The sequence below is a fragment of the Centrocercus urophasianus genome, unplaced genomic scaffold (genome assembly GCF_019232065.1).
Source record: "Centrocercus urophasianus isolate 14NV4802_14NV808 unplaced genomic scaffold, USGS_Curo_1.0 seq_44, whole genome shotgun sequence".
In the NCBI taxonomy this organism is placed as follows: domain Eukaryota; kingdom Metazoa; phylum Chordata; class Aves; order Galliformes; family Phasianidae; genus Centrocercus; species Centrocercus urophasianus.
Window position 1 is genome coordinate 2,876,201 of NW_024885022.1, and position 17,218 is coordinate 2,893,418.

The window sequence follows — 17,218 nt, forward strand, 5'->3', positions numbered from 1 at the left end:
AAATTGCAGACTCCGGTGCACCCGGTTGTCATAATGACCTGTTAAACCTCATGTATGGTGCAACTCTGATAACCTCCAGGCCACAGTTTCCTGCTTACCTAGATCTCAACATTTGCTTTTCAGCAATAGCTGTTCTACAGATCACTGCAGATGACCCACAAGGAGCCTCCATTTCCCTGTGCAATCTGCACAGTCACTTCTCGATCAAGCAGGACCATCATTACAGCCATATTGCTAAAGAAGCAGAGAATGGTGTGAGATCCCCAAGGAATCTCTTTATCCAGTGATATCTGTGTGCCGTTATCTTTGTGCCCTCTTCTTGCTAGAAGTACCCAAGTCAAATTTAACACTCTTGACCTTGATACTCCTAAAACTTTGGTATAGGTGTATGTGCCAAATTCACTGATAGGGGGCTTGAGGTATGCATGAGATTGTACGTAGAAGGGAAAGGTGCCTAATCTACAGCAAATACTTTTCATGCTTCCCTCTGATATGCTCTTCAGCAATACTTCTTACTCCTATTCTGTGTTTCTAAAAATGTCTTCAGTATAGAGAAAAATACAATTTCAAGAGCCATCTTATGTCTGCCTCTCGCTGCAAGCACTGCCATTATTTGCTGAAAGTACAAAGATGTACAGATGATGTCCCAGCAGCCATGCTATTGCACATGATGCATGTGTGATCGGTGTGCTGCAGGTCACCGTGGACATGACACCGTGCTGGCGTGAAGTACATCTTACATCTCACATCCACACCTTGGATCCACAAAGCAAATAGGCTTCTTGTGGGAAGGATGAGGAGAATTATTAATGTTATCCTTCAAAGTCCCTGCAAAAATTCGTATAACAAGACGATAGATGCAAAAGGAAGGACATTGATAGACTAGCCAAAATATTATTTGTCCTAATTTTCACTCTGAAATATGAAGCTGATAAATAGAAAGATTTATCATTTGGAATTTAGAGCTGTTTCTCATATTTGATTTCTTCTTACTCGTGTTTCATAAGACCATCAGACTTCTCTCTCAGACACATTTATTTCTGCAGCTCCTGAGATGCACAGCATAAAATAAATGTATTTCTTGGTCATTTATATAAGCTTATTCATGGGAAAGCAAGGCACATTTTTCTATTTTATTCTTTTGTTTGTTTGTTTGTTTGTTGCTGTTACATTCAAGTGATGCCCTCCTCCCCAGAGCCCTATTAGCCCAGAACTATTTCCCACTCTTGCATTTCTCAGTTTAACGCACTATATTGCACTTGGTGAATTACCAAATTTTATGCTTTCCAGGTGATTGTAAAGCAATAGCCCGTTGTGCATTGATTTCTCTGGAGACCTATTTATGCCTAGGACAGCACACACTGCTAACTACAGCAGCGATCATTTCTATTGGTACACTGAATGAACACTCAGAATATTTAGGGCCCCGATGTCCTGATCCTGTGGGCTACGGACGCTGGGCCTTGGAAGTAAGACAGAGTAACTGAAGATGGAGGAGCGTCTCATGGGAGTGAACTGATCAATTGTGTATTTGCAGCTTGTCTGTCCAGTTTGCAACCTTTCACAAATAATGGAAAGTGTGCAAGATGAATGGCGCTTTTGTCCAATTCCTCATTCTCCCCCTCCTCTCCCTCCCCCCTGCTCCTTGTTCCACCCATTCCCTACCTCACACCTGGATGCATCTGCCCCTGCCTCCAGAAGAGAAAGCGTGCTGTGGGTACCATCCTGCTCGAACTGCGTGGGACTTGTTTGCACGGTGCTCTGGTTACTGATGCCCTAGCACCAGGAAAGCACTAAGTAAATCATAGTCTCATTAAGCTCTTGCTTAATGAACGTGTTTAAGTATCTTTCTGACTCGAGGAAAAAAGACATTGAACAATGTTGCTATGATGGGTAAGGTAAGTGGATGAGGTGGTGGGTGTAGGTGCAGTTTGCAGGACTGGGCAGGCAGAGCACAAGCAGCCATTCCAGTGTACAAAAGCTCAAATAGGATTTTATTGTCAGTTTGCAAAACAGATTTAAAAGATCTTCTTTATTTGAAACAATGCGTCACAGGTGATGACTCACCATTTGATAAGCCAATTCCTGTCTACAAAAAGTAGTTGGCCTAGTTAACTAAGGTCACATTTCTGAAAGCAGTGCAAAAGAGCATGGAGATGTTTTTCTATCTGCTGTAATGAGCAGAGCTGGCTCTGATGTGTTCTCTGGCAGCAGAATGTTTGCTGCAGATCAGAGACTGCAGGCAGCCCGTGGGGCTGAAGCCAGCTGCTTTTTGAGAGTAAAGCTTCGTTGTCATTCAGGGGGAGGAATTTGAGGTAATGTGATCTCAGTCCACACCTAGAATCAGAGAATACAAAGTGGGGGGCGATTTAAAACTGAGCATCTCCCCAAATGCATAGATACTTGAGAAGATAGCCACTTTTCAAGCATTCCTCTCTCAGATCTGCACCCACTGATTTTAGCTCCGATGCTGTCTTTGCATGCAGCTGCCTCCAGCAACATTTCAAACAGACCTGTGTTACTCTTGTATGGATGTCTTTGACCCATCAGCATCACATGGGGAAAACCACAGCACTTTCCAAACACTTCCTCCTGTAAATCGACAGGAAGACTTCATAATTAACATTATTCTAGCAAAGCTGAAATCAATCAAAAGTCAATTGTGCTTCATAGCACAGTGTGCTTAGTAGCAGTTAACAGAAACTTTGCTGAGAGAAAATGCTTAGAAAATAATGGAAGTACCACTCCACGCACAGACAGGACTTCTGCCCAGCCGCAGGCAACGAGTACAGAGCAGAGCAAAGCAGCATGCAGCCACAGGAAATACGGTCTGCAGGAGTCAGGCTCACATGTGCCAGAGAGCATCAAGCTCCTCCATCCTGGTGGGTGTGTGCTGAAGTACCATTGTACCAGGCCAGCATCTGCCATGTGCTCAAGCAAGGCACGCATCTACACTGCTGGGCACTGCTGGTCCTAATAGCACAGGGTTCAAAAGTTCTCCGTGAGCTGTCAGAAAAATAGGCCCAATGTGAAGCTGGGTGGCTCTTCTGGAACAAAGCACTGCCTCTCTGTAGCTAACAACAAGCACAGAAGTCCCAGATGTATCCTGAGCACGGCTTTAGAGCAGAAAACAAACTGGAGTCTCTCCCTTCTGGTGCTGCTCTGGCATTCAGTTTGCTGTGTATCAGTGAATGAAAAAAAAAAAAAAGAAAGAAAAGCAAAACAAGAAACCATCATAACCATGTAATCTTGAATAATCTGTGTGTCAAGATCACATTGCTGAATGTGAAGGTGATACAAAATTCTCTCAGTGGCCAAAACCTGGCAGACCCCAGACATGACAAAATGCTGTGACCCCACAGGTCCTGTAGAGAAATAACAAAGTAGAAACTGCCTGTAGTCATTCACAGGGATTCAGAACACTTAAAGTCTATGTATGATAAACGTTTTACTGGAGAAGCTATAAAAATCCTGAGTCTTTGAGTATCTCCTGGTGCAGCAATGAACATCATACTCCTGTCCATTTAGAAAAGTACTCTTCAAAATAAAAGGGGTTGGTGCACTGTTGTTCTGCTTGAAAACTTCAGCATGCTATGGGAATTCTCAGCATCTGCCAGCACTCATTGCACAGCTGCTCAAAAAGTTTACTCCTTTACTCCAGCAGAGGGTGGCAGACACTAGAATTTGTGTTTAGCGATTGGAGATACCATCTGATTCAGTCTTCAGATAGGATTTTTTTTGCAATGACCTCTCATTATCTAAAGTTGGCTCACAGCTGCAGACACAGGGCAAATGAAATGAGTCTTATGTACAGAGCAACTGGCTACTTCAGCATGCTGGCACATGAAGATGGAGCAGCTCATTACCGAGCTGTTCTCTAACTCATTGCTCTAACTCATCTTTGTGTTTCACACATGTTAAAACTTACAATATAGATCAAACTGGAGCAGGTGCTCATGGAAGATCTGTACTATGTTATGAGATATTTGGCTAATTCAAAAAGCAACGTTAAGAAAGAAAGTAATTTTCTATGCTACCTCTGTTTAAAACAACTTCCCAGTTCATCTTGTTTAAATAAACAGCCAAATTACTAAAAATGAGAAGATTTTAAAACCTTTAAGTGGTCTCATGCTCTAGATCCTTGGCACTACTTTGATCCTATTAAGCCAACATCGCTCACAATTTTCTTACATATCTGCTCCTGTTTGCAGCCTGGTCTAGTATGAGATATGGAGGTTGCTGGCCCTGCCTGTGGCAGGGGGGCTGGAGCTTGATGATCCTCGAGGTCCCTTTCAACTTTTCTATGATTCTATGATCCTCTGCCTCCATCTCTCTCCGTTCACTTACCCGTGCTTAGCTCTGGCCTCAATGGGATAAGTGCTGTTCCCCTGCATTCACAGTGCAGCTAAAACACTTTCAGCTAAAACACCAGAACTAAATGAGCGTTAGCAGTCTTTTCATGCTGAGTGCCTGCAGCCAACAAGTCAGTCCTTGTGAGTGTCCTCAAAAGGACAGAAAAGGAGGTAAAGGTGGGTGTAGGGATGTGCTTAGGTAAGTTTCATGTACTCCTTAGGTTTCTTGCCATGATGACATGGCATGTCATGTGCCCCTCTCAGCACTTGTGTGTGCCTGTGTGTCCCCTTTCTCTCACTGTCAAAACCTGAAACTTTCAAAGAGGCCTGAAGCATCAGCAGCTGGTAAATCTCATGTTTCTATCAGAGGCCTCGGGAGCCTGCCTCCTCTTGCTCTTTCAGTCCCAGAGCACTTATTGCTGGGAGCCCTGCTTCTGTCCCCTGAGGAGCAGCAGCAGCAGAGGCACATCAGGCTTCCAGACCCAGCGGGGCACTGATGTCCGAGCACAGGGGCATGTCTCTAGCTGCCGCCTCCTCATCACTTCTCTCCTCCATCACTTTCCAAACACAGCATAATGGTTTAACACAGCCTATGGCTAAGCACCACCCTTTCCCAGTGGGATAAGGGAGATAATTGGAAAAATAAAAGCAACCACAAACTAGAACTCATGGCTTAAGATAAAATTGTTTACTAAGATAGAGAAAAGAGTTAAAGTTATGACTATATGTATACAAAGAATTATAGTTATGACCATATGTATTCTCCAGTTCAGCCAATCTTGCGAGATGTGGTCACGGGGCTGCCCACACTGACTGCCAGACTTAGGGTCATTGCCTTTTATATGGAATTAGTGATGGTGTTACAAAACGAAAAATGTTTAGGAAATGCTTGATAGGGAACTAGAGTTGTCCAAGAGAAAGAGAGCAAGGAAGGAAGAAGTGGTATGGGAAGTGGCTAGGAGACAGAAGGGCATGAAGAATTAAGTCACTGAGTTTGCATCTCAAATGATTTTCAAGTTTCACCTCAGGACACAGAATCCTGAATGATGAGCATTCAAGCCTGGGGAATTGTTACACGATGAAAAAATGTAGCAAGAGCTCCAGGTTTCCCCTGTGTTTGTCTGCACCTGCCAGACAGAGCAGGAAAACCTGAACCTGCACTGCAGCAGTCCAACTTCCTCCAAGCTCCTGGTGCCTGGATGCCCTGAAGCAGCACTGGGCAGGATCAAGGCCAGCACAGCACTCCTGCTCATCTTCTAGCTCATTGGACAGCTATAAATTCAACTTACATATTTTTCCCCCCTCACCAAACCACGTGCATTTTTTCCAACAAAACCAGGCTTTCACTTCTGACTGTTTTGCCATTAAGGCAGGAAACCAAAAGTGAGGTTTATAAAAATCTAAAGGTTATGGATGGCAAGTGCTTCATTAGAAAACGATCAGCTGTTGTCCTGGGATCTAGACCTTGCTCTAGAGGCTCCCTTGGATATTGTTTTGTTCATTGACTGGTACAGCAAGAGGCCTGGGGCAGCTCCCAGGCGCATTGCCTACATGGCAACCAGGCTGCTCCTTGAGAATGAGTCCGATGAGGGGAAATTCAGCATCGAGAAGGACCTCGCCAAGTCCCAGTGCACCCTGACAGTGGGCAGACTCACTGCACAAGACGCTGCTACCTACTACTGTGCCAGATGGGATGCACAGCAGCAGAGAGCCATGGGGAACCTGCACAAAGACACGCTCTGCTTCCTGAACGAGACGTTACAATGCAGACAACTTGTGGGACCTTCCCTCTGCATCTTTATTCTAGGCACATCCTATGTGGGCTCTAAAACGGTTGCGTTTCTCGTACCGTTTGGCCCAGCCTAGAAGGTGCCTCTGTTGTGCTGCTTTCTCACAGCATCACCTGCTGGCTGCGCAGGGCCCCTCTCTGGGTGGCCGCCAGTGAGTCACATCCTGCCCTCAGGCACAGCCCCTGTCCCTGCCACAGAGCTGGGGGCTTTCTCTGGGGCACAGCACGCAGGCACCACGAGAAGAATGCTGCTGCTGCTGCTGCTGCTGCCACTTCTGGCCCTGGCTGAAGCCTGGTTGCATCCATTCCTCTCCCCGTGGCGGCTCTACTTGCAGCAGCAGCAGCAGGCTGTCCTGCGTACACCTGCGGGCAGCAGGCTGGCAGTGCTTGCTGCCTTTTCTCTCCTTCTGATACACGGACATGCACAAGTGCTGCTGCAACAGAGTCCACCATCTGTTACCAGAAGGAGATCCAGAACTGTGAATATTGAGTGCCAAGCTGAGGGCATAGATGACTTCCAGGCTGCCTACATCCACTGGTACCGACAGCTGCTTGCCAGAGCTCCTGAACGGCTCCTTTTTGTGATAGCAAAATCAAATGTTTCCTATGATTCAGAAACCTGTAAGGCCAAGTACTTGTCTGCCAAAATAGGGAATAACATTTGCTATCTATCAGTTCTAAACATACATGATGATGATGAAGGTACCTACTACTGTGCCTACTGGGAGACTCACAGCAGGAGCAGCCTGTGGGCAGCCATTACAGAAAGCTGGCTGCAATCTGAGCTGCACACTTTGATACAAGTGCCGAGAAACACAGCTGCCTTCCTGCCCCCATCTCTCAGCCTTCAGGGCGTCCCCACAGGCTTAAGCAGAGAAAGGAATTGCAGGATGAGTGCATCGTTTCCTCTCCCTACCAGCAGCCGTCCTGCCCCTAATGTTCACTTTTTCGCCGCTGGAATGGCAGCACTGAAGGACTGGATGCAAAATGATGGATCTGTCACAAGGAAAGTGGCAGTAGGAGTTTGCAGAACATGTCCTGACGTGAGGTCTGTAGTGCATGCTGCAGTGACAGAGACCTGGAGAAGATCCAGAGCAGATTCACTCTCTTAGTCAGAGAAGGGGAAACAACTCTGGAAAGAACATGCGGTGGTAGGGGTGCTGTTTGTGGAGACAAACAACATGCAGGGCTGGTGCAGGTGGCTGAGGAGGCCCATGGAGTTGTCCCAAGCATGAGGAAGTCAGGAGTTCACCATGACCTACTCCATCTGTGCTACAAAAGCAGGCAGCACTTTCTAGGAAGGGCTGATGAAAGATGCTTCTTGGACAGCCCTGGGGGTCTGAGGAGAGCAGAGTGACCTGGGGAAGGGCACAGCTGAACAACCCTGCTTTCTGCATGTGTGCTTAGCAAGATTGATGGGTAAGATTAAATGGAATGTAGCAGATAGATAGATAGATAGATAGATAGATATGTGCACACAAAGCAGTTGCTGGATTGCATATTTTAGGTCCTCTCTACAGTGAAAGAATTGAGGCAGGCGGGGGGGACACATTTTGAAAATTCCCTTGCAAATACTTGGGCCAAAGATCTTGGCATCAAGTGGACTTATCTCATATTCCCTTGCATGCACCAGCTGCTGGTTAAAAAAAAAGGTACAGTGGGTTGTTGAAAACTATGTTGAAGGCAACGGGGGGAGGAACATTAAAGCAGTGGGAGAAGCATTTGGCAGAAGCCACCTGCTTGGCCAGTGCTCAAGGACCTATGAGCCTAGACCGTTGCAGTGGAAATGCTGATACCACAAGTTATCTTACTGTGAAGACTGTATGGGAACTGCTGAATCACAGCCTGAACCTCTGATTGATCACCTGAGGCGAGCACTGATCAGCTCTGGGAGCACAAGTGAAGGCAATTTGCTGTGCTGCTGGAAGGGCTGGAGCCTGGCTGCACCTCTCCTAGACCCCATTGAAGAGCTGACTGCCAGTAGGGAAGGATCTCTTTTGGGGATACCTCCTACTGGAGCTTTCCAGTGAGCCCAGCACAAAGGTAAGCCTTTTATCTGTTCTTTTTGGTGTCATAACGTGCTTAGTAAAACTCTCTTGCGTATTTCTTAATTATAACACCTGTATAATCATTGATTATTCTGATTATCATTGAAGACTAAAGAGATTAAATGAGAATTTAAGTCACAGAAAAGCATTCCAACTCACTGCTCCATCACAACAGTTGTTTATTGGAAACGTCACAGAACAACTAAGACATATAACTTCAGAATTAACTTAAATCCTTATCGTATAAAAGGTGTGCAGGTGGTGGTTTCAGAGGGACCTTTCCTAGTGTGAACTTCTTGGCTTTAAACAGCTTCAGCTCTTTGGCTGTTAATTCACTCCTCGGTGTGTATATCTGGCCTGGTTTGATGCGGTGTGAGGATGCACATTTAAGTACTCGCCAAATGTAAGGGGAAAAAGAGGGATTTCTAGGATACAAAGCCACATTTAAGGGGAAAAACAGGGATTTTGGGGAGAAAACCCCAGATTGAAGGGGAAAAACAGGGATTTCGCGGTGAAAACCCCAGATTAAATGGGAGAAACAGCGATTTCAGGGGGGGAAACCCCTGATTTAAAAGGGAAAAACAGGGATTTCGCGGAGAAAACCCCAGATTTTTGGGGAAAAACTGGTATTTTGGGGAGAAAACCCAGATTGAAGGGGAACAACAGGGATTTCAGGGAGAAAACCCCAGATGTAAGCGGTTAAGCAGGGACTTCGGGGAGAATAAAGCTAGATTTTGGGATAAAAACAGGGATTTTGGGGAGAAAAACCCAGATTCAGGGGGAAAGCTGGAGATTTCGGGAAGAATAGAGCCAGATTTAAAAGGGAAAAAGGGATTTTGGGAAGAAAACCCCAGGTTGAAGGGGAAAAACAGGGATTTCGGGGAGGAAACCATAGATTTAAGGGGAAAACATGGATTTCTGGGAGAATAGAGCCAGATTTTGAAGGAAAAACAGGGATTTTGGGGGGAAAACTCCAGATTGAATGGGAAAAACAAGGATTTCAGGAAGAAAACCCCGGATGTAAGGTGTAAAGCAGAGATTTCGGGGAGAATAGAGATAGATTTCGGGGAGAAAACCCCAGATTGAAGGGGAAAAAGGGATTTTGGGAAGAATAGAGCCAGATTTAAAAGGGAAACAGGGATTTCAGGGAGAAAACCCCAGATTGAAGGGGAAAAACAGGGATTTCTGGGAGAAAACCCCAGATTTAAGAGACCGTGTTGATTGTCATTAAGCTTATGTGTGCCTAGCTCTCAAGCTTCTCCAGATCCTTCTGGAGGACATCCCTTCCTTCTGTCATACCAACTGCACTCCCCACCTCTGAGATTGCATCTGATCCCACTGTCTGCCATGGACACGTACCTGAAGAGCTCCAGTCCCAAGATGAGCCCCTGGACGACGCCAGTTACCACTGGCCTCCATCCACACACAGTGCTGCACAGCACAGCCCTCCACCTCAACCACCCAACCAGTTCTTTACTGACTGAACAGCTCACCTTTCAAACCCTTTTTCCTCCAATGTGGAGGTGAGGATGCAGCTCAGGACCACCCCAAAGGCTTTGCAGGAATCCCATTAAATGCCTGTAAAGCACTGCTGTGTGACGAGCAGCAGCTCCACCGTGCCCAAGACTCCCTCTTCTATAATATGCATTATGTGCACTTTGTCTCCTGTATGTCTTGTATCTTGCATTTTTTTTTGTCTTTTTGACTCATTTCAGCATTCTCCCTCACGGGCTGTGGGAAAACCTCTGCATGGACTAACTACTTGTGCAAACCAATTCTCACACTCCTCTCATCCTTTCCACGACGCCGGGCAGCACATGTTGAGCAAAAGGGGAATTGCACCGCTGACGTTCTCCATCCTTCTGCACCACCAAGCATTCCTTCCTCCTCGTGCTGTGCTCCCTTCAGTTCTTTGTCTGTTTCTCAGGCTGTTGCATCAACTGCTCCAAGTCCTGATGTTGGAGCAATTTCTTCCCCGCCACCAAGCTGCACTGTCCCTCCTGCTCCAACAGCCCTAAGCTGGGATACCTTTTTTCTAAGGAGTTTTGTAGTTTGTTCTGCAGCTGACTTGGATTTCTTCTCCCACTGTCTTGCGAAGGAGTTGATTTGCTTCAGTCCATCCAGCTCCATTCGTGTTTCAAGTCTCCCTCATTGCCACGCAGCCAAGCTCCAGCCCCTTCCCCAGACCTTGTCAAGGTATTTCCCTACAGAAACATTCCTGTCCTTCTGGCCCCTTCGGCCCGTTCCCAGCTCTCCAAACTGAGATGTGTGGCTGCAGCCCACCCCATGTCTTCTTTGGGGCAGCTTTGGGTCAGCCCCACCCCGAGGAGGAGATGCCTTTTCCCCCACACATGGCTGGTTCTATGGCCACATGGGGTGACGACACGGCGTGGTGGCTCACATGGGGGTCCTGCAGGGTCACAGAGTTGCGGGGTGGGGTTGGGTTACAGGGTTGCAGTGAGTTATGGGGTCAGATGGGATTGTAGGGTCAGGTGGGATATCATGGAGTTATGGGCCACACGGGGTTATGTAGTCAAGGTGAGGTTGGGGCAGGGATCCCAGAGTTCTGGGGCCACGCGGCATGGGGTCGTAGTGTGATGGGGCAGGCAGGGTCAGGGAGTCACAGGGTCGTGTGGGGCTATGGTTCACACAGGGCTGTGGGTCACGTGCAGCCATGGGGTCGCGCACATACAGGGTTCTGTGGCCATCTTGGGGTATGGCTCATGTGGGGTTACGGCTCATGGCCCCGCCTTTGGGCCACAGGGACCCCCAGTCCAGTTTCTCAAGAAGAAATAAACGCACTCCAACACCGCCCCACACCCCCCTTTTTACCCCAAAATGCCAACCCCACATCCTATACCCCACATCCCACTCCAACATCCCATATCCCACATCCAAATCTCATTCTCAATCCCTCACCCCAGCCCCATCTCACACCTGTCAATCCCAATCCCTCCTCCCAAATCCCAATCCCACATCCCATCCCCTATGGCAACAGGGAACACCCCGAGCCCTCCCCATCGCAGAGCTCTGCCTCGCCCCTGGCCTCTCATTGGTCAGCGGCAGCTCCAGCCCGCCCCCAGACTCTCATTGCTCAGGGGCAGTACCGGTCCGTTCGTGCATCTGATTGGTCAGTGGCAGCACCGCCAGCTCCGATTGGCTGAGGTGCAGCATGTGGGAATGGCCATAGGCAGCCAGCTCTCCCCTCAGATGGCGCTGGTCCCACAGCTGCTGCGTGCCAGAGCTCCGGGCAGCACCGAGACGGAGCCACAGCACGACAGGAGCGGTGCTGAGCGCAGCGGAGCCGGGAGGGATGGAGAGCGGCTCATGGACAGGGAAGGAAACCTGCACGGCCATCAGCCACCTCTGTGTGGGGAGAGGGGCTGGGAGCAGGGCTGGGATGTGGGGATGTGGATGGAGAAAGGATGGGGTGTGGGGAAGTGGGATATATATGGGATGGGCTGTGGATGTGGGATTGATGTGGGGCTCTGGGGAGCTCTGGGAGAGATACAGGGGGCTGACGGGGAAATAGAGGGGGCGAGGAAGCTGTGGGGAGCTGAGGAGGGCTGCGGGGAGGCAGGGGGCTGCAGAAGGCTGTTGGGGTGTAAGGAGGCACACGGGGCTGGAGTGGGCTGTGGCAGGGGATTGGGGTATATGGGGCTGCAGGGGTGGGTCTGGGGGATTTGGGGCAACAGAGGGCTGTGAGGAGGTTCCGGGGGGACACTGCTGCTCTGAGAGTGGAGGTTCTTGCCCGGAGAGAACCAGCAGCAGAAAGGATCCCATGCGTGGCCTCTGAGCCCTTCCAGACAAACCAGCTGGATTAGCGTGGCTGGGACCTTGGTTTGGAGTTCACCCAGCAGGCTTTGCCCAAAGCAGAATGAGCTGTGGGCACAGCGTCCAGCAGTGGAAGCGACCAACAGCTGGAGACAGCAGCAGCCTGAGCGGAAAGCGGCGCTCTTGAGGGAAATCCTCACTGTGAGCAAAGGCCCAGAAGAAGAGAGCAGCTGGTCCCTGCGTTCCCATAGTAAGGTTTTCCTTTTGATCTGTTACCCCTCAGGTGGTGCCTGCAGCTGTGTGATGTGCTCTGCAGGAAGTGCCCATGTTTCGTGTTCCACCTTGTCTTTCACCTGGTTTTAAAGCTTAGAGGCACCCTCAATTTCTGCAGCCCTGAGCTTTGTGCCACGAGAGCTCTCCAGCTTCTACCCGTGATGTGGGACAGTAACGTGTCTACTCTGTCAGGCTCTTCTTCTCTTTTCTCTTTTAAGGTACCTCTTTTAAGTACCTCCTTTAAGGTAGGAAAATTCATTTCTGGGCCAGGAGAAGAAGAAATGCAGCAATCTTCCCTGCCCTGCTCAGTTTGCCTGAGTTGCCAAGTGCTCCTCGTTTTTCTTGTACCCTTCAATTCCCAGTCCATATTTTCCCCAAAGCAAAAGAATTCAGAGGTAACCACCTACAGTTCAGTGATTTCAGTATTTATTTCTGACTGTGGCAATTCCTTCAGTTCAGCAGTCACACTTAATTTACGGAGCCTGCTTTAGTTCTGACCAAGGTTGCAGTGGCAGCTGGCTTCCCAAGGCTGCAGTACGTGGTGGTGGCACAGCCTCGGGCTTCTGCATTTGTGCTGATCCCACATTTCCTTTCTCTGTGTCGCAGGTCAGCTGGCGCTGGAAGCGGACGGCATCCAGTGTGAATGCAGGTCAGTGCAGGAGCAGCTGCTGCTGGGAGGAAGGAAGCGCAGGCTGATGGACGCTGACGCATCTCCCGGCACGGCACCAGAGGAGGCAGCAGTGATGCTGGGGGCAGTTGCAGAAGAACACGAGGAGCTCCTCAGCAGGAAGCCACAAACCCTGCAGAAAGCTGCAGCAGACTCAGAGCACGCGTGGATGCCCAGGAGGAAATGCAGGCCCAGCGTTTGAGCAGCGCCTGGCCACGGAGTGCTGCGGCCCAACAACAAAGCTGTTCTGCCTTTGCCCAGATGGCTTTCCAAGGTGGGCTCGTCTGTCCCCACAAAAACCAGAGGGCTGACTCATCCGAATGCTGGCTGATTGCTTGGGAGCCCAAATCCTCCCAGCCTCCAGTCTGGGGGAGCCTGAGGGCAACATCTCCTGGGTCTGATCACGCGGTGCCTGAGCGAGAGGCTGACCCAGGCTGGTTACACAGGAGTCATCTTAATTTCTCTGTTTTGATACTTCAGATAACCCCATTGGGCGGCCCTCATGATTTCTTACAATTTGGTACCAGGCCTGGTGACTTTGGGCCAGAGCCCAAAAGGCTGCATCCAGCCCAGGGGCTCACAGCCACAGCCCCAGTTAGAACAGCACTGAGTCCAGGGCCTAAAGCCTCAGCCGCAGGCAGAGAAGAGAGCTCCAGCCTTGGAACTAAAGCCACAGCTGGAGAAGCTGGAAAGGCCCTAGGGCCTAAAGCCACAAGCAGAGAGGCTGGCACCAGCCCCAGAGCCAAAAAGGACAGCCCAAAAGGCAGGATCCAGCCCAGGGACTGAAAGCCACAGCCACAGCCCGGGAGGCCAGCTCTGCCCTGGGACCGAAAGCAAAAACCAGAGATGCCGGGTTTTGTTTTCTGCTGATTCCTATTGGACTCCATTAACCACTCTGAGGCCATACTGGTTTTTATTGGGCTGCACAAGGGTCATCTTCACTTCTCTGTTGCTTTACTTCAATTAACCCCCATTCAATCAACCCCATTCATCCCATGGGTGAGTCTCATGTTTCGTACAGTTTGGATCTGGGAGGTGACCACTCCTTTGCCTATGATGAAAGCACAGCGGTGATGCAGGCACTTGCTGAGCTCACAGTGGTTGCCTGGCTGGGAGCGTTTGTGCCCCAGCTGGAGCAGAGCTGGTGGTCTGGCGAGCGTGCTGCAAACCAAGACTGAGCTCTGTGCTTTTCAGGAGAGATCTTCCTGTGAGAGCCCACTGGGAGCAGCGCTGCGGCGCGTGCGTCAGCTGGGCACAGTGACCAGGTCATCCGGCTGGGCAGTGACCAGGTGAGCTGGGTTTGGTGCTGGCTGGGGGCCGGGAGGTGTCTCAGCAGAAAAGCTGGGCTGGGGAGGAGTTCCCAGCTCCAGCAGTGCCCTTCAGCATGGCTATTTCCAGGGGAAATGGTTCTTGTTGAGATTCCATCCCACGTTTCTGTGAGGATGATGAGATGTCCTTCCTCCCCTGGAAATTCACTGCTGAGCCCCACCTTCATGTCAGACGTTGAAAAGCAAGGAGAGCACAAGCTTCTCAGAGCACAGCTCGTGCCCCCTGCCCCACGGGTGGCTGGGTGCAGAGCTGTGGAGGAGATGGAGAAGGGCACTTGCTGACACAAGTCATGGCAGTCAGACCCAAACTGGACCTGGTGGCAGGCAGCTCTCGCAGCCAGCTGCCTTCCAGACGTTGCCCTCCTCAAGAGACTCCATGGCGCGGCAGAAGAAAGCTGGGAAGATGCTTCTTCCTCATGATTTTTCACTGGTGGATGCTTTCTGCAGGGTTCCTGTCCAAAAGGAGACTTTGGGCATCGAGGAAGAGTGAAGCCAGCTCTTTCCAGGAGCGGGAGAAGTTCCTGTGCAGAGAACCATCTGAGCTTGGCTTCCTCTGAGACTTCAGCCGTCATGTCTCAGCATGGAGACGAGCGCGGCTCCAATTCCCGCTCTGTGAGAGCAAAGGTAGGGCTGGGTGTCTTTTGCTGGGTGTTTCTTCCTTTGTTTTTGTTTTCCAGGGGAAGGGGTGGAGCGGGGGGAGCCCTGCTGGTCCTTTGGGACCTCAGGAACTGGTTGGGTTCTGCGCTCGCTGACAGCCTGGGCTGATAACATGGGCATGGCTCAGGCTGTGTTTTCCCTCAGTGGTAAAGAACATCTCAGCACTCTGCTCTCCCATCTCTGGCACGACCTGGAAGCTCTGTGCAAACCTCGGCTGCCCGTTCCCTCCAACGTTTCTTCTTTCTCTCCTCAGAAGCAGCGCGGCGCGCTTCCCCGCCTTTGGCAGCAGCAGCCAGCAGGCTGCCAGAGATCCCACGGCGCCTGGCAGCGCACAGAGGGACGCGATGGGCACGGGCCGTCCTCACTGCCACGCAAAAGTGAGTTTCTGCAGTCCTCTGCCATGAAGGATGGAGGAATGCCTTCTAGGTACCACTTCTGAGCGGCTGCAGTGCTGTAGGGATGTCCAGAAACCACGGTGGAAGCATTAGAAAGGCCGACAGCAGCAGCTGATGGCAGCAGCGAGACACAAGTCTGTGTATAAGTGGTGGTGCTCAGAGCTGAGTGCATTCCCTCTAGGGACAAGAGATCCGTGTCTCCACGTTTGCACCCGGTAGCGTTTTGTTTGCTGATGCAGCTCTGCTCTGCAGAATGCAGAGCTGTCAGGCAGTCCGGGGTTCCTCTGCTGCCATCTGGCAGGAATGAGAGCATAATGCTTTGTGTCAGCACGCTGCAGTTTGAACACCAGTTTGTGCTCTGGCTGTAGAACAGCGTCTTCTGGTTTTGGGGTGGGTGTGGGCTACCAGGACAGTGCTGCTCCTGGTGTCTGTGCAATCACACTGGCTCTGTCGTTGCAGGGACGGAGCCTGCGCGTCCGTGGGATGGTGCTGGGCACGGGGGGAAACGGAAAGCCTCCCCAGGTAAGAAGCTCCTGTGAGCTGTGGTGTGGGTGCTGCCTCTAAGCAGGGCTGCATGCAGGGCTGAGTGTGATGGAGGAGGGAGGAAAGGGCACTGCAGTTCTGTGCTGACTGCAGAAGTGGCACAAGGCTGTAGCAGTGGAAAGGAAATTGAAGAAGCTACACTTGAAGACCAGAAGTTTGGTTGGCTGTGCTAAAACGTTCCTCCAAAGAGATGCTCTTCATGTCTCTGTTTCCTTTCTGTCAGATGCTGATGCAAGCAGCCTTCCAGCAAAGCGCAGCCTTGCAGAAAGGCAAGGCAGAAGCACCGAGTGTGGCACAGCACCCAAGAGAGGTATGGACACACAGCAGGCACCTGGGTTTGGTGCACTTTCTAGCTAGGCTCTCTGTCTATTCTTTCTGGGACTGACGTTGTTGTGTGTTTTACCTGAGGTATTAATCCCTGGGATCTACTATTACCTTCCTGTCCCGTTTTGTAGTCTCAGCCCAATGTTCAGCCAAGATGCTAAGATTCCTTACTGTGTACCCTCGAGATCAGGTTTCCTAGTATCGTGGCCCATTGTGCAGACTGAAAGTAGTCCTGGACTCTCGTTGTATCTCCTTGCTTCTCTTTTCTTGATTATAACAGGCAGAGGTGCTGAGTCCAACTGAAAGATCGACCCGAAAGCGGTGCAGGAAGGGCTTTCTGGGAGAGCTTGTCTTCAGGCTGGGGGGCTTCCTACATCAGCAGGTCCCAGCTCAGGGGGAAGACCTGCCCCTGCCGTGTGCCCCCGCTCTGTCTCCAAGTCCCTGGCTGCAGGTAAACGCAAGGGCTTGGAGGAAGAGCAGCAAACATCAGCGCTGCTGCCTGCCTGCAAAAGAGCCAGAGGTCAGAGCGGAGGCAGCGTGCCGGCTCCAGCAGCACAGCCTGGGCCTGCTGCAGCACGGAGCTCCAAGCTGCGAGGTAAGCAGGTGCTGTGCTACCGCCCTGCAGGGCAGCTGCTGCCCTGATCAAGCACACCGAGGCTGCACAGGGTTTGCTTTGCTTTCTCCTTCTCTGCAGAGGGGAAAAGAGTTGGAGCCTCTAAGAAGTCCAAAGGCAGTGAGGTGCCACAGTGTGTAACCCCGTCTCTTTAACTGCCTGGTGGTCTTCTGTTTGTCCCCCTGGAAATGTCTTTCACTGAGAGGCTTCCTGCTCAAATTTCCCCTGTCTTTTTTCTGCTTTCTGCTTTTGTGGTACCCATGTTTACACAGTTCTGCTGCTGACGGAATGAATTCATTTTTATTCTTGCCTTATAGCAAGAAGAAAACAACAGAAAGAGAGGAGAAGGGAACTGAAGAAGGCTTCCCTCAGAGCTGCAGCTGCACATACAGAGGTGAGTCCTTGGCGAGCACAGACACGGCTCTTGTTGCCCTCAGTGCCTCTGTCTGACAGCC

At 50.3% G+C, this 17,218-nt stretch overlaps 2 protein-coding genes across 2 annotated transcripts in view; both read left to right on the forward strand.

Annotated features, from left to right (window-relative positions):
* The first annotated feature begins 5,888 nt into the window (after window positions 1-5,888).
* Window positions 5,889-7,253, forward strand: LOC122168683. Its single transcript, XM_042834206.1, has one exon. It carries the CDS (start codon window positions 6,387-6,389, stop codon window positions 7,251-7,253), a length of 867 nt encoding a protein of 288 aa, XP_042690140.1. The 5' UTR covers window positions 5,889-6,386.
* Window positions 7,254-15,183: 7,930 nt separating this feature from the next.
* The window catches only part of LOC122168684, a gene marked incomplete at its 3' end in the record, with an annotated part of 2,610 nt that continues 575 nt past the window's right edge, over window positions 15,184-17,218 (forward strand). Inside the window, exons 1-5 of the mRNA XM_042834207.1 lie at window positions 15,184-15,265; window positions 15,743-15,805; window positions 16,050-16,136; window positions 16,431-16,745; window positions 16,845-16,896. Of these exons, the coding sequence (XP_042690141.1) occupies window positions 15,233-15,265; window positions 15,743-15,805; window positions 16,050-16,136; window positions 16,431-16,745; window positions 16,845-16,896 (550 nt within the window). The remainder of the gene's footprint in view (window positions 15,266-15,742; window positions 15,806-16,049; window positions 16,137-16,430; window positions 16,746-16,844; window positions 16,897-17,218) is intronic.